At 45.6% G+C, this 16,352-nt stretch overlaps 1 protein-coding gene across 2 annotated transcripts in view; it reads left to right on the forward strand.

Moving 5' to 3' along the window:
* Positions 1–15,869, forward strand: part of DCPS (decapping enzyme, scavenger) — a 55,213-nt gene extending 39,344 nt beyond the window's left edge. For both annotated transcript variants that reach the window (XM_067563557.1, XM_067563566.1), the window contains exons 4-6: positions 3,290–3,403; positions 10,715–10,825; positions 14,930–15,869. In XM_067563557.1, the coding sequence (XP_067419658.1) occupies positions 3,290–3,403; positions 10,715–10,825; positions 14,930–15,196 (492 nt within the window). In that variant the 3' untranslated portion in view covers positions 15,197–15,869. The remainder of the gene's footprint in view (positions 1–3,289; positions 3,404–10,714; positions 10,826–14,929) is intronic.
* The last annotated feature ends 483 nt before the right edge of the window (positions 15,870–16,352 follow it).

Here is a 16,352-nt window from a genome sequence, read left to right on the forward strand (position 1 = left end):
GGGAATGATGGGTGGAATAGCCCATCCCTCATTATTTTCTCCACCACTTGGGCGTAATTTCCAACACACAACACATTTTGGTCCATTGGTTGCTGGTAACACTCCTATTTACCAGACATAATCCTAATGCAGTCCTTGAGTTAGATCAGCAAACAGTTTTGTTTGGACTAACAGAGAGAGTTTCCCTTTGGTACTTTTCCCCATCCACAATTCTGATAGGTGATTGGAACATTTTATAAACTTGTATCCATTTTCATCCAGCTGAGCTCACTATTAGGGTAGGCCTGTCATGCCCCAGTTATTACAACAGTGCTATTCCCAGCTGTGACATTGACTCACTCTGCAGTCTTGGGAGGTCACGTCACTTCTGTGTGCCTCTGTTTCCTCCTCTATAAAATGTGAATAATGGCTCACTGGCGGTGGTTGAGATGCCTGTGGCAAGATCTATGGTTGTTGTATAAAAGGTGATAGAAGAGCGTGGTGTATCTTCTCTGCTGGGATCTCAGATGTGGGACTTTGTTTTTTTTAGCTTCCTTTTTTCAGCAAGGTGGCTGCTCAGACGTAGTTGTAAGGATGTACTGTTCTCAAATGCGGTTTGCATTTTATTCACCATGGAATTAGCCCCATGGCATGTTGGCTGGGAACTGGAAGGAAGGAAGGAAGGACAGGGCTCAGTAGGGACTCACCATCTGTCCCATGATCAATTTCTGGGACTGCAGGGAGCCTCAGGCCTTGGTGGCTCATAGAATCATTGACGTGTAGAACTGGATCTGGAGTGGTCCTCTAGTCTAGTCCCCTGCAGTCAAGGCAGACTATGTAATAACTAGACCATTCTTGACAGTTGTTTGTCTAACCTGTTCTTAAAAACCTCCCATGATGTGGATTCCACAATCTCCCTTAGGTAATTTGTTCCAGTGCTTTGCTACCCTGACAGTTAGGAAGTTTTCCTAATGTCCAACCTAAACCGCCTTTGCTGCAATTTAAGCCTATTGCCTCTTGTCCCATCCTCAAAAGTTAAGGAGAACAATTTTTCACCCTCCTCCTTGTAACAACCTTTTATGTACTTGAAAACTCTGATCATGTCCCCTCTCTGACTTCTCTTCTCCAAACTAAACAAACCCAGTTCTTTCAATCTTTCCTCATAAATCGTGTTTCTAGACCTCAGTCAGCTTTGTTGCTCTCCTCTGGACTTTTTCCAGTTCGTCCACATCTTTCCGGAAATGTGGCACCCAGAACTGGACTCTAGTTGAATCTTTATCAGCTCGGAGTAGAGCGGAAGAATTACTTCTCATGTCTTGCTTACAATACGCCTGCTAATACATCCCAGAATGATGTTTGCTTTTTTTTTTGCAACAGTGTTACAATGTTGATTCCTTTTTAGCTAGTGATCCACTATAGCAGGGGTGTCAAACATCCGGCCCGCGATTGTTTTGTCTGGCCCGCGGACGGCTGGATATGGCCGGCCAACCTTTTCGGTCTGGCCCCTGACAGCTGCTGCCGAAGGATAGGACGCTGCGAGATTTCTCGGTGGCGGGTAAGATGAGGGTATGGCCCATTTGAAGTACAGTTACTTCCAGTCTGGCCCGCCATATGAAGTGAGTTTGACACCCCTGCACTATAGCCTCCAGATCCCTTTCTTCAGTACTCCTTCCTAGACAGTCATTTCCCATTTTTGAAAGCGTACAATTGATTGTTCCTTCCTAAGGGGAGTACTTGGTATTTGTCCTTATTGAATTTCATCCTGCTTACTTCAGACCATTTCTCCAGTTTGTCTAGATCATTTTGACTTTTAATCCTATCCTGCAAAGCGCTTTCAACCCCTCCCTGCTTGGTATCATCTGCAAACATTATAAGTGTGCTTTCTATGCCATTATCTGCATCATTGACAAAGATATCGAACAGAACCAGATCAGGACCAATCCCTGTGGGACCCCACTCAACGTGCCCTTCCAGCTGGACTGTGAACTGCTGATAACTATTCTCTGGGGACAGTTTTCCAACCAGGCACGCACCCCACTTTATAGTAGCTCCATGAGAAGGTCATGCAAGATAGTATCAAAAGTCTTATTAGGCAAGATCCCTTCTCCCTTAGCTCTGACTCTGAGATGAATCTTGCTGTGATGAGCTTCCTTTTTATTAGATTATTTACTGAAGGTGTCAAGAACAAGCAAAATCACCACGGAGTCATTTAGCAAAACACAGAGCGAGTGAGCGGACACATACTGTGTTGCAAACCTCTTTAAAGAGAAATAGATGGGAAGGACCATGGCATAAAACTTGGACCACAGATCTTAGCATTACCAGAACCTGTCTACCCTGCAAAACTGACTGTGTTAAAGCATGATGGTTTAACGTGGGGAGACCAGCTGTGTGTTATAACCATTTGGTTTAGGGGGATGGATGGATCTAAGTGTTTTTTAAAGCTAGGGCTAATGCACTTTTTTTTTACCCTCGTTAAAAAATAGATCGATACAGGCAGGAGCAAACCATATTATAACACACAACATGTTCTGTGGTGACTGGCACGCTTGTGAATTATTGTTGTGATGGCCGCCAATCAGGCTCAGAGCCCCATTGTGTTCTATTCTGCATGAAGAAGAGTGCCTGTTCCAAAGTTCTTAGGTCTGTCTACACAGCAAAGAAAAACCCGTAGTTGGCCTGGGCCAACCAACTTTGGCTCCGGGGACTCAGTTTGTGGAGCTCTTTCATTGCTGTGTAGACGTCCAGACTCTGGCTGAAACCCGGGCTCCGGGACCCTCCCACCGGCAGGATCCTAGAGCCTGGGCTATAGAAAAGTAAGGCTGGAAGTGACTTCAACAGGTCATCTAATCTATTCCCTTGTGCTGAGGCAGGACCAAGTAAACCAAGACCATCCTTGGCAGGTTTTTGTCTAATCTGTCCTTAAAAACCTCCAGTGGGAGGATTCTGTGACCTCCCTAGGTGCGTAACCTGTTCCATTGTTACCTATCCTTAGACTTAGAAAGTTTTTCCTATTATCTAATCTAAATCTCCCTTAATGCTTTAGAGGAAAGCAAAATCCCCCATAATTCATCTAGTCAATTGTGCAATGCTGTGAAAATTTCCTCCTCACCCCTCTATTGATCAACTGATGCCCTGGAGTATTTTTGATTATTTCATGGATAATTAACTACAAATGTTATTGGCCATAAAATTATTTGGTCCTTTTAAAAATCCATTTGCAGAGAATCAGAATTAATCTAAGTTCTTGAGGTGAAGGGTGCAGTATTTGTTTTTTGTTGTTTTTATAAACTGTATTTCTCTCTTCTAGTGGGTGTATAATATCCTGGAAAAGAAGGCTGAGGCTGATCGAATAATCCATGAAAATCCTGATCCTTCCAATGGTTTTGTTCTCATTCCAGATTTTAAATGGAATCAAAAACAGGTTAGCTTCTCATTTGATCTCTAGTTCTTTAAAGGGACAATGCCTGTTTCAAAATAACACACAAGAAGCTTCCTTAGCTGCATTTTTAACAACATTTGAGATTATTAAAATGGCAAGTTTTTAAAAATTAAATGTACTTCTATCGTTAATGCTGTTATTAGTTAATTATGTACCATTAATGTCACACTTTACATTTTACTCTCCTTGACAATGAGAACAGACTGGTCAGCTTCACTTTTGTTTAGTGACTCACTAGTAAACTTCACTTTCTGGTTCTTGTGCACTTGTGCAAACATTGCCGGGGCATGCTTAAAGCCAAAATTATTTGTTTATACTGGACAAATGTCTATTGATTTTTAGATTTTGTAAATCTTCATTTTTGTAAACATAAATATTCTACATAAATTGACCGGACAGTGTCCCTTTTAATTCACACACTTAACTTTCCTTCTTCCTTGAATGTTTAACTGTTTGCATTCATTTCAAGGTCACTGTCATAGCTTGTATCACACAGTCACCTCGTAAACAGTTGTTTAACCCTTACTGGAGTGAATACTCCTTCTGCACATCTTGAAGTTCACAGACCTTAGTCCAGCCTAAAATCCTAGATTTAGTGGTTCTTAAATAACAGTTTGTGCTCTTACACCAAATATGCTTAATGCACTACTTTTGTGGTGTGGAAATGCGGGGCCTGGGACCAGACAAATGGAGTTTAAACCCTAAAGCTCAAAATAGCAAGACTCCAAGGATGCCGTCCTGGCTTCACTGAAATCATTGGCAAAACTCAAACACATTTAACTAGGCCAAACTGGGGAAGGCTTTCCATTGTTCCAGCTCATAAACCACACAAACAAGGACTGAAAACAACTCCTGAGGACTCTGCGCTAATGCTGCAAAGTAACTTCCAGCACATAGGGCACCAGACTGGGAGTTCAGGAGACTGTTTCTGGCTTTGTCACTGACTTGCTGTGCAACATCGGGCAAAACACTTAAGCTCTGTGTCTCAGTCTCCCCCATCTGTGAAATGGGGATAGTGATATTTATCCATCTTTGACAAGTGCTATGAGATCTCAGGATGAAAAAGTGCTACTTACAATTAACCGTCATCTTTCTTCTCCCCCCCCTCCTCCCCACCCCCAGTGAAAACATTTTCATGTAGGAATTCCAAAAAGCACGAATTCTAGTTCTCTACGACTGAAACATGCGACTCCAGCCAGCACAGGAGATGGAAGGGTTAGAAGTGCTGATAAGAGCTTCTCTAGAGAGAGAAGTGTGTCAGCATCAGTGGAAGCAGTTCAGATATTTAGGGCAGGTGATATCTAGATTGTATTGTTTTCCTTGTTTCCTACTCTTTCATTTAAAAAAAGATCAAACAGAAGGCCAAGCAGTGTGAGCCCTTCCATTTCATCCTCAAACACTGGCAGGCATAAAATACTACTCTTTCCCACAGGTCCCCACTGCCTTGAGGCTGTTGCAGTACATTAGACCCTTCCGCTCAGTGATGTGCACATTTGGAAATTGTCAGTAACACAGCAGCTGGTTGATGGATCACTTGATGATCACCAGTTCTAGTCATTCTCTCTGAAGCGCCTGGCATTGGCCACTGTCGGAAGGCAGGATGCTGGGCTAGATGGACCATTGATCTGACACAGTATGGCCATTTTTATGTTCTTATGCTGAGATTTAAAAACCCATAGAATTGTGTGTCAGGGCTGCCTCAATTAACGATTCATTAAAGCAATAAAAAGATCAAGGAAGCAATCTAGAGCATAGTTTCTCAACCTGTGGTACACATATCCCTGGGGGTATGCGAGACACAGGCAGGGGTTACCCGGGGAAAAACAGTGAAGGGGAGATGGGCAGCAGCTGCCGACTTCTGGGGAAGCCAGGCTGCAGACCCCCACTTCCTGTCCAGTCACAGCTCCCAGCTGGGAGGCGGGTGATAGCCACCAGCTTTTGGGGAAGGCGGGCAGCAGCCCCCTGCTTTCCACCAGGTCCCAGCTGGGAGGCAGATGGCAGCTGCCGGCTTTTGGGGGAGGCGGGCGGCAGCCGCCCGCTTCCTGCCAGGTCCCAGCTCTGAGCTAGGAGGCAGGTGGCAGCCCCTAGCTTCTGGGGGAAGCAGGCAGAAGGCCCCTGCTTCCTGCTGGGTCCCAGCTCCCAGGTGGGAGCCCGGTGGCAGCCTCCTGCATCTAATGAGCTGGGCTCGCAGCTGGGGGGGCAGCCCCCACGCTGCGGCTCTGAGCCGAGGGACAGCCTCCCGCGCCCCAGCTTGAAGATGGGCAGCAGCCGCCTGCCCACATCCCTGGCTCCCAGCTGGTGCGGAAGCCTCCTCTGCCCCAGCTCGGATTGGGAGGCAGTCACCCACCTCCCAGGCTGGCAGCCAGGCGGCAGCCACCTGCAACTTGCCCCGGTGGCAGCCCCCCTCCCTGGCTCAAAGCCCAGTGCCCAGAAAACTTGTCAATTTCACTGCTCTATGACAGCCCCAGATTTTACCAGTTACCCTCTTCTCCTGTCTCTCTCTCCCTCACCCTCCTTCCCTGTCTCTCTCTCACCCCTTCCTCCTCTCAAATCTATGGCAAAAAATGTGGCCTGGTGCTTTATTTTCCCCAGCATTGGCAGGCCGCTCAAAGCCTCCGAGCTCTGGCCAACATCACCTTTAGCCCAGGTACATACTTGAGTTGTGCACCCCTGGTGTAAGGGTGGTAACCCGACCCACACTAGATCTGACACCTGTCATAGCACAGCCTTGTATACTCAGCCCTTCGTCCAACATGGGGCTCACATTAGTCTGTGAACATAAAATCCCTTGGAAAATTATGTATTGGGGTACTTATTAAAATGTTCAGAAGTTAGGGGGTACTTGCTTCTTAGAAGGTTGAGAAACACTGCTCTAGAGAACATCTTTACATCTCCAGGACCTAGATCCACCAGGATTTGCAGCCGCTCTCCCCCAGCAGGGAGCCGCACAGGAAGGTCTAGGTAGTAAGGAACACTTCTGTCTTTGGCCCCATAAGCACCTGGAATTGGTCCCTGGCTGTGAATGGCTTTGACAAGCACTGGCCCTTTGGAGTCAGGCTCATTCCAGGTGTATTGGTGCCATAGGCAAGCAGTTTTTGTCCTGCCCTTCTTCCTTCTGCACCGCCGCCCAGGGCTGTCAAAGTGGACTCCTCATCTTGCCCACTCCCAGGGTTTCCCCAGGTTCATTTCCCATCTGCTTTCTCCTCGCTAGAGCACTTACTGGCCCATCTTTTTATTTAGACTGGAGCTTCCCTGTCCCTGGCTGAGGTTTGAGCAAACCCACAATGGGTTGTGCCCTTCAGCTCCTGGTCCAGTGCTGTTGAATATGTGAGGCTCCCCATAATCATTAAGAGAGGGAGGAGACCGGCAAAAATACAAATCAGGCTTGTGACCTTATTTAGGGAGGAGTCTAGGTTCTGTTCCCACCTCTGCCACTGATTACTGTGTGACCTTGAGCAAGTCACTTCACATCTCCCTGCCTTCCTTTCCACATCAGTAAAATGTGGCTAACACTTGACTACTTTGCATGGGGTATTGTAAAGTTTAAGTTCATTAATGACTACAAAACATCAGGAGATGCTTGGATGAAGTCGGTTTCTAATTGCAAATTGGCCTCTAACATTCCTAGCATACTATTGGTATTATACAAATAATAAATTATTTTATTTTGAGAAAATGTGGCTGGAACAGGGACATCTCCTAAGAAGTGGGAGGAAAAGAGTGGAGTAAGAACAGAGAAAACACTAGTCACAGCCTTTGTTACAAACTTCAGTGCACTAAATGATCTCTTGCATTCAGCAGGTTGCATACACAGTTCATAGTCCTGCCCCCCAGAAAGAGTGGAATTATGTACTTCAGATCAGCTGATTTGTGGGAAGCTCAGGCATGTGCAGTCAGGAGGGAGGGAAAATATCTAAGAGAAGCTAAAGACACCCGCTGTAAATAAATTACAGTCTGAAAAACACTGAACAAGTTGGAGTCCAATGCATCTCGAGTTCTATAAGGAGCATATTGGATTCAACTTGCTATCTGTCATAACAACCATTTCAGCTGTGACTCTTCAAAGCACTCATCTGTTCTGAGCCGTCTGATTTTTGATTCATCCGATCAGCACACTCAGCGGGCTCCATCCCAGAGCCCTAGGCCACTAGATTAAATTACGACAGCTCCACACGGCTCCCAGTAGGGCTGTCAAAGCATCTCTTGAGCTAGGATTCAGAAGCCTGCTCAGTGAGGTCGTGTTCTGCTTAGCACTTTAATTGAGGATGACGCATGTGTGGCTCTTTAATTATTTCAGGCTGGTGGATTGCAGCAGGAATTCTTGTTTGTTTGTTTACTCTTTGAAATGGTTCTGAATGTCAGTGACCTCGCTAAACAGAACAGAAGCTGCTGACGTTACTCGCTGTCAAAATGTGAAATCTGCACAATCTTTTTTCCTTCCCCACCTAAATAATGCAATGGAAGTGGAGCTCTTGCTGGATATCACCATCAGGGTCTGCAAGGCTAGAGTCTTCCAAAACATTGCATGCTCTGTGTGTAAGAAGGCTAGAGCTCTTCGTGCAGTATACGTGTTATGTGAGCTTTTCCCTCAGTGTGGGCAGGTAGTGTGGCTATTGCTCTGCTGGGGAGAATTAAACCTGCCCAGTCTTGTGTAATCATGCCTTCCTCTAGTGGCTGGGGACCCACAGAGTTTATAAACCTTAGTATGATTACAGATAATGGGCCGGTTTCATGGGTAAGACATTTGTGCTTTACACAGGTACAGCATTCTCTCTTAGCTGGCCTCTATAAAACCTAAGCGGTTGTAGGGCCAGATTCTTAATGTTGCCACTACATTGACTTCAGTGGGACCATGCCAGGTGACATTAGCTGGGAATTTGGACCGCAGCATGTTCTGTAAAGGATGGTTACAAATCCATGTAGCCTCTGATTTTTTTACACGTGTCTGCATGATTATCTTTGCTCTGACCACTCACCGAGGGCGGCAAGTGGGCAGAGCGACTGGCCTCCCTGTGTGATTGTAACTTTCACATTGAAATTGTGGGTGAAGTTCCGTTCCAGCCCAGTGATGTCAGGGAAATGGGAATGCCCACATGGACAAGCTGTGTTTTCCAAGTGTTTGAACTAGTGCAGGAAGTGCCTCTAATCATCCATTTCAGCTGCTGAGGTTTGGATTGGAAAGATCTTCTCCAGGATCACCAGGCCACATATAATAGGAGTAAATTGATGCCTAGGAAATACAGTAGCTGTTTTTTGGCCCGCACAGAGAAATGCATTTTAGTTAAACATGCGGCTAAAAGCCCGTTTTAGATCTCTCTAACAGTTCACTTTTTCTCAAACCCACAGGAGTCCTGAGGCGTTGCCTGAAATGTTGTACATTACATCATCCAGAGCCTATTTAGCAACAGGCGTATTTATTTCAAACAGCAACATACAGCTGTTGTTCTAAGGAGAAGAGAGAGATTTGCTTTGTTTCTGCAGTCCACCTCCAATAGGGAGCTCAGGGTGATTTTAATAAGCCTCAATACTATCCTGTCTTGTCTAGGAGCTATAAAGCAAACCCACTGAGCTAACTAGGTCAGCCTGAGAATGATAGTAAGTGTCGAGTAATGAAAATCACTTCGTGACTTGGAAACGAAAAGATGTAATTGTAAGTGTCATGATTTGGGTGTCTGAGCTGGCATCCTGAGAGCCATCTTTCCAGATAAACTGCTGTTTCAGAGTAGCCAAGTAAAATTATTTTACCAGTGAAAAGGCATAGAGGATCTTAGACATCTAAATTGTTTGTTTTATGCACATATGTTGAATGTACCTTAAAGAGCAGCAAACTCAGTGCAAGGAGAACAAGCTGTGGGACCCTACAGAAAGGGAATATTTACATACATGAAGGATTCCACTTCGGAAGCATGGGGCAGCTGATAGAACGTGCTACAAAAGCTGCATTCTGCAAAGTTTTGCCATTGCATGGCAGAAAAACTGCAGAATATAGATAGGGTTTTCAGGTGTGACTCTTAACAGGCCCCCAGTTTCAGCTGGGGTCTCTAGATGTTGCTTTAATACAAATAATAACCATTACTAATAGTATGCATGTATGTGCTGACATGAGAACTTCACAACTGATTTAATGGCCATTACAACCCTTGAACTCAACAAGGATCTTGAGAGAACATCTGTGTGTGTGTTACCCTGTATGTACTACCTGGCCAAAAAGATTTGTTTTGTTTCCATCCATTATGACTTCCATCCGTACGGCTCATCAAATGTTTGTTTCACCGAGTATCTTGAACAATGCTGGACACCTGGCGTAGATGAGATGTAGCTCACTACATCGGTATTATGAATTGACTCATTAATTCTTCAGAGATGAGTTATTTAAAGAGCCAGAGGGATTGGAACCTGGCTCAGTTTGTAATACTAAAGCAGAAACACATTATACCTTTGGATTTTGAAATCTAAAGTTATGCCTTTGCCCTTCTGAATTCTTAGAAAAATCTCCTTAACATCTATGCAGGGGGAGACATTGCTCTCGTGTCCTGCAAAGAGGCAGTGCTTAGCGCAAGTGAGTGGGGATCTAGACACCTGACCTTCTATTCCCAGTTTTGCCATTGCCTCGCTCTGGCTTTGGACAAGTCAGTGCCTCATTTTACCCACAGAGATGTTGTGGGACTTGATATTAACATTTCAAAACTGATTTTGAGATACTCCTGTAAAAGGTTGTATAAAAGCATAAAGTGTCACGGTGGGAGGTGGTTCAATTGGCTAATCCATTTAAGCACATTGGCAACAGGAAAGTATCAATATTCAAGGCCGAAGAGAAATTTGTGAAATGATGGAAGAAGAGAGAAGACGTGGTTGTAAAGATTTGATCCTACAGCACTAGATCATCATTAGGTTTTCGTTAGCTGCTCCATTTACCATAGCAAATGCGGCAGCAAAACTGGCCAGATGATGGAAAAAACCTTGCAAATACATTATTTACTGATTGGGGAAACATTTTGATGAATAGTATCTGACTAGCTATAGAGCAGTGGCTCAACAGTGGGGGAAACTCCATTCACAAAGAAGTCACTCCACAGCAATATGGGGGAAGATATCTAGTATCCTATTTCACAACTACTCTTCAGTCAAATCTAGGTGGTAGTGAGAGGGATGACAACAGTCCATATCTATACGGGACAAGACCTCTCTCATAGCTGCACTGGTATAGTTATATTTCCTGTGACGTCTAAGACCTAGCTTCTCCAGCTGCTTTTTATGTTCTATTTTGATGGTAACAATGTCCTATCCCTGCAGCTAGATGACCTGTACTTGATTGCCATCTGCCACCGTCGGGGGATAAAGTCACTGCGAGACCTCACCTCTGAGCACCTGCCTTTGCTGAAGAACATCTTGCAAGAAGGAAAGGTGGGTGTTAGGACACTTATCTGTCTGCTTATGGCCCCCATTACCATAGTAGCTAGGCACCCATCAGGGTCTCTGTTTTACTCATGGAAGGTCAGTTTGGGAACTGCCTCGGTTTCTCATCAGCAGGGAATAGCAGTCAACTTCGCCCTGCTCATGCTGGTTTCCCTCTAGTGAGACTTTAGAGAGTTGACCTGTGTTGTCACAAGAGGGCTTTGCTCAGGGAGTGGCCTAGAAAGTTTCTGCATGTGCTGCAGGTGGCGTTCACAATCTCTCTGCATGGGGTTTCATCCTGAGTGTTTCATATCAACCGCCTGCACACCTTGGACCTGCATTTACATTTTCACACTCCAGCCGCACCTCTTCTGCTGGGGGGCAGTAATTTGACTGATTAATTTTCTGCTGTCAGATGTCACTGACCAAATGAAAAGCGACTCTTTCCGTGTGACCAGATGTTGAACACACTGTCACCAAATGGAAACCCAAAGTGGAGGAAATGGCTTAGAAGTATAAAGATCCAGTTTGAAAGAGTTCTGCCTTTACTGCATAGCTGGCATGTTGCTTCCCACCTCAGAGGTGGCTGCAATTCCAGTGATGCTGTGTGGTATTTGTGATGCTCTTCGGGATGAAAGTTGTTAAGTAAATACTAATTTTATGTATGAATGCGGCTGCTCTGCAGGGCACCACCTAAGGCCTGTTGTGTCGCTATATATAAAGCACTTCTGTGCTAGAGGGAGAAATTAGCAAAGGAAGAATCCGTGTTATATAAGATTTATTCACTAGAGGCCTGATGATTTACAACGACCCTGTTGAACTGCTTCAGGCAGTAATAAGGACTGTGCCTAGAAAAGCAACATGTCTCTGTAGGGCCATGGGAAGCAGTTTCTGGTTTCCGCTCCTCAATCTCCACGCTCCCGTGGGACATAAGGGCAAATCTCAATTTGTCTCGCCAGCCTGGTTTCTCCCCTGAGGTCAGAGCACAGAGTTCCAAAGGTTAATGTCCTCTTCTGTAGCTTTACCAGTGTCCTTCTCATGGTAAAACCCGGTCTGCAGCTCCCCGTGCTGTGGAGATGTCCTCTAGCTTCAGAATTGGAGCCAGGACAAGGATTCCCCATGGCAGACTAGTGCGTTTCTTATGTAGGGATGGGTGACTTTTGATGGCAGCAGCGCATCTTACGGTGAACTGGGCTCAAGCTCTTGACAGAGTCTGGCTCGATGCCTAGAGCAGCCGCGTCCATCTTCACTGGATTCAGCTTCCCACCAGGTTATTGTCTCTTGGCTTCCAAGTCACTGCAGCAGCTGGCTTCCTGGAACAGACATGGCGAGATGGTGGATGTAACCCTGGTTATGATATTACCCGCTCTTTGGAGCAGAATCTGAAGGTTCTTCTGAAAGAAAACACCCTTTTATTCTTGGCGCCTGGGCTTGGAGCACTGAAGTCTGAACACACAGTGACTTGGAATTGGGATTTTTAGCCCGAGCCAAGTGAGTGCTTCATTCGTTCTCACAAAGCCAATCACTGGGACTGTTTTTAGCAAGTGCTGTCTGAGGCTTCTCTTCTGTGTCTTTCTAAAGCTGTAACTAAAACGGCCCTGGCTTGACCCACTAGCACTTAGAACGGAGCTCTGTGTTGATGAGTGGGCGAAGGCTCACTGCTGCTCTGGGATTGTTGCAAGATATGAAACTCCTGGCTCTAGAGAGGAAAATTGGATGGTAGGGGGACGAGCAGGGGACTGGGAGTCAGGACAATGCAGTTCTATTCCCTTTGCCGCTCACTTGTGTGATCATGGGCTTCCCCTCTCTGTGTCTCAGTTTCCCCATCTGCAATGGGGGGATAATACCTACTTTGCCAGGATCTGTAAGATGCAGGAAAACATGGCTGGAAGTTGAAGCTAGACAAATTCAGAGTAGAAGTTAGGCACCGATTCTTAAGTGAGGGTAACTAACCACTGGAACTACTCACCAAGGGTTGTGGTGGATTCTTCTCTCACTGGGCATTTTTTAATCAACTTTGTATTGCACAGGAGGTCAGACTAGATGATCACAGTCGTCCCTTCTGGACTTAAAATCTCTGAATACAAAGTGCTGTAGAAGTGCTAAGCATTATTACTGTGACCTCTGCAGAAACTGGCGTTTGGAGTTGAGGGTGCAGTTCCTCTCCTGAGTCAAGCAGGAGGTTTGTCCCCTGCATTAATAACTTGCTTCTAACTTCTGGCCATTTTTCTGTTCCTGATGATCTTTTCTAGGCCCATGATACAACATGTTCGGTAACGGGGAGTTGAGATCAAAGCATGATGGAGTTTTTTCCCCCCTTCATTGCACTGGAAATTCAGAAAGCAATTGCACCGGGGAGATTAATTAAAAGATTGGGTGAGGGATCTTCGTGTTCCCAAACAGCACACAAGTGCAGCATGTTGGAAGGTCCCTGACAAGTTCATTGTTGCTGTTTATAGCTTTAATTAAACCGACTGGTAACGGTAACCTGTAACTCACCGAGCGAAGTGGAGCGATAAGGCTGGAATGAAAACCAATACAAGCTGAGAGAATGCACTCTTAAGGGGAAACGTGCTGTGTGTATTACCCTGCCCCCACACCGACAGGCCTCGTTATGGAGGTAGTTAATGGGAAGGAGGCAGCCTTCTGCTCTGCAAACCGGCTTGTACAGGGCCAGCTCCTAGCCAGTCTCATTGTTGACCCTGGAGGGACAGACTCAAGGAACTTAAGTGGAGTGGCTCCAGATTGATACTGGTCTTGAGATCACAATCTGGCCTATAGTTACCTCTCTTCCTGCGCTGGGTAGATGCTGAGCCTGCGGACCTTGCTTTCCTACCCATGAGGACGTGTCCTGTGTATACGGAGCTGGTGATTTGAGATCACAGCTGGAGCAGGCATCTGCCTTGGAGAATAAAATGTCTGAGTCAATAGGCTCAACTGTGTGGGTGGTGGTGGTGAGGGGGGAGGGGTTGGCTAAAACTACTTCCACCTCTGCCCCCACAATGACTTTCAGATTGGCTGGGGAAACTGTATCCCACCCTTCCTTTCCCCCTGCTCCTCTATGAGTGGCACTGGGATGCTTTCCCCCACAGCAGGCACCGTCTCCTCCCTTTCCACCTCCCCACTCCTGCTTGCTCGCCTCCTGCCTCCCACCTGATGCTTTAAATGGTAGAGCTCAGCTGCTCAGACATCATCACAGCCTGGACATCTGCTCTTACACATTTTTCTGCTAGAATACATGAAGCAAGTGCTCATCTCAGTCTGTTTTTACAGCTCCTTCCTTAACGTTTACACTGCATGGTATGTCTGAACCAAAAGTAGTTCTCTGCCCACTTAAATTCTTCTGCAGGCATGTACCTGATGGCCAGTGAGCTTGGTTGGTAACGGGCTTTAAGGCAAGGCTTGGCTGGGTGATGCTTTGGAAGTCTGTTCCCCCGCCCCACCCAATGAAGCTTTAGTGTGCAGCTGGAATTCTCACAGAACAGAGCCGTAGGTTTGCAGCTGGGCGGCCTCTCAGCCAAGTATCTAGTATTGCATGGCCCTGTCCATCAGTTTCCTTCTGCAGGAATCTGAGAAGAGGGAAAATCTGTAAAAACGTTGGAGAACAAGTTCCTTAAGATGTAACCGAAACCTCGTCTCCTGTTAGTCTCAGACGAGACTTAGAACTGAGGGCCTGATGCCTCCTGATCGTTACAGGTCCCATGCCACATTTTGTAAAGCAGCAGTGTTGATCTGTTGTCCTGGCTACATTCCAGTTGAGCAATTGCATTCTGCTACCTAAATCTTATCCCTGTCCCCCTTCACCTGCTCTTCTGCACTTTCTGTTCTACATGATCCATAGCATTGCCATGCACTCAGCTCTTGTGTTCCACCTCAGAGATGGCTGCATTTCAGCAATTCCTTTATACCATTTGGAAAGTTTCTCCTGAACGTTTTGGGATCTTTGGATGAAAGGAGCTGTACTGATGTCCCTTGATGTTAATTCATCATCACAAGAGACTGGGCTAGGTCTTAGGTGCTTCTATCCAGTTCCGTGCCCTTGGATATGATGCTAAATTCTTTCAGCATATTGTATTATTTAGGAGATTAAATTCTCTACCCTTTCTCCCCCAGGAAACCATATTGAAGCGCTTTGGCGTGGTTGGCTCCCAGCTGCGGATTTACCTTCATTACCAGCCATCCTACTTCCACCTACACGTGCATTTCACCGCTCTGAGCTATGATGCACCAGGCTGCTCAGTGGAGAGAGCTCACCTCCTGGCGGAAGTTATTGACAATCTGGAGCTCGACCCGCAGTACTACCAGAAGCGTACACTAACCTTTGCCCTCCGGGCAGACGAAGCCTTGCTGAAGAAATTCCAGGAAGTAGGCAAAGCTTGAGATCTCAGGGACAGGAAGTGAGCTGGTTTTATACCTTTTTATGTATGGATTATTTTTATTGTCTTTGCCTTTTTTTTTTAACTCAGTTTTATAAGAATCCGGATTGTGTTCCTGTTGTAACTATTCCCTGTGTTTCTATCCATAAAATGTTGGAGTAGAGACTGTTCATCAGTGTGTCACATGGAATCATGTTCTCTGTGCTCTACGGGAAGGTGCACTTAACTTCTATGACCAATTAGGAGCTGGTGGTCATCTGACTCTAATAAAGCTCCCTACAGCGGCAGAATTTCTGTCCCCTTCTTTGGAAATGGTTTATTTCTGTAAACCAAATAAATAAACCAGATCCTGCTATCCTAGTCCTTTTCCAGGTCTTTTCCCCTGACCTCAGTGTCCCCTTCAGGGTTCTTTCTTCAACACAGGTGCTTCGTTGACCTTTTATCTAAGGACCATGTGACCTGTAGATTATCACCTGATCCCTTGTCTCAGACCTATCACTTAGGGGGAAGCTAATTAGTCACAGGTGGGGCTTAACCCACCACCCTTAAAAGGTCTGTCCCATTCTGTGATATAAACACTCCTGGATTTTGCAGCAATTCCTCATCAGCTTCAGATAAATGGGAAAAAATGAGGATTTTTAAATCTAAAAATGGATAATAAATTTGAAGTGTTTTGATATTTTTTCCTGTCCCTGCGTTTTCAATGCACTTCAGGATGTTGTACTCATAACACATAATTACATCTGAGAAGTTGCCTGGTGGGAGGGGCTTTTGGCACTTGCGGGGACAGTTTGGGATCATGGGACAAACACGTGAACTGGTAATTTCTGCTAAAATGAGCAGCAACAAAATAGTTGAGTGTTGACATTTCAATTGTCAAGGTTAGATTTCAGAGTTCTAGCTAGCAGATTAATAGGGCAGTTTGGAAGTTTTTCTTCACAACCTTTTTTTAAATGAAACCTGCAAATTTTGCAGCCTTTGAATGGCAGAATACTCAGGGACTTTCAGGTAAGTCTTCTGCAGCGTCCAGAATGAAATCTGAATGTAGAAAACCCAATACTCTGTGAAGAAGACAGGGCAATTTGCTACGAAGCAGCATAGCTACTGGCGGCTGGAATTGCAACTCGGTCTCTACCCAGGAGAGGCTGAGGCGCTTGAAG

This window comes from Emydura macquarii, unplaced genomic scaffold, assembly GCF_026122565.2.
Source record: "Emydura macquarii macquarii isolate MOO-44397 ecotype Brisbane River unplaced genomic scaffold, CSIRO-AGI_Emac_v2 contig_312, whole genome shotgun sequence".
Lineage (NCBI taxonomy): Eukaryota > Metazoa > Chordata > Testudines > Chelidae > Emydura > Emydura macquarii.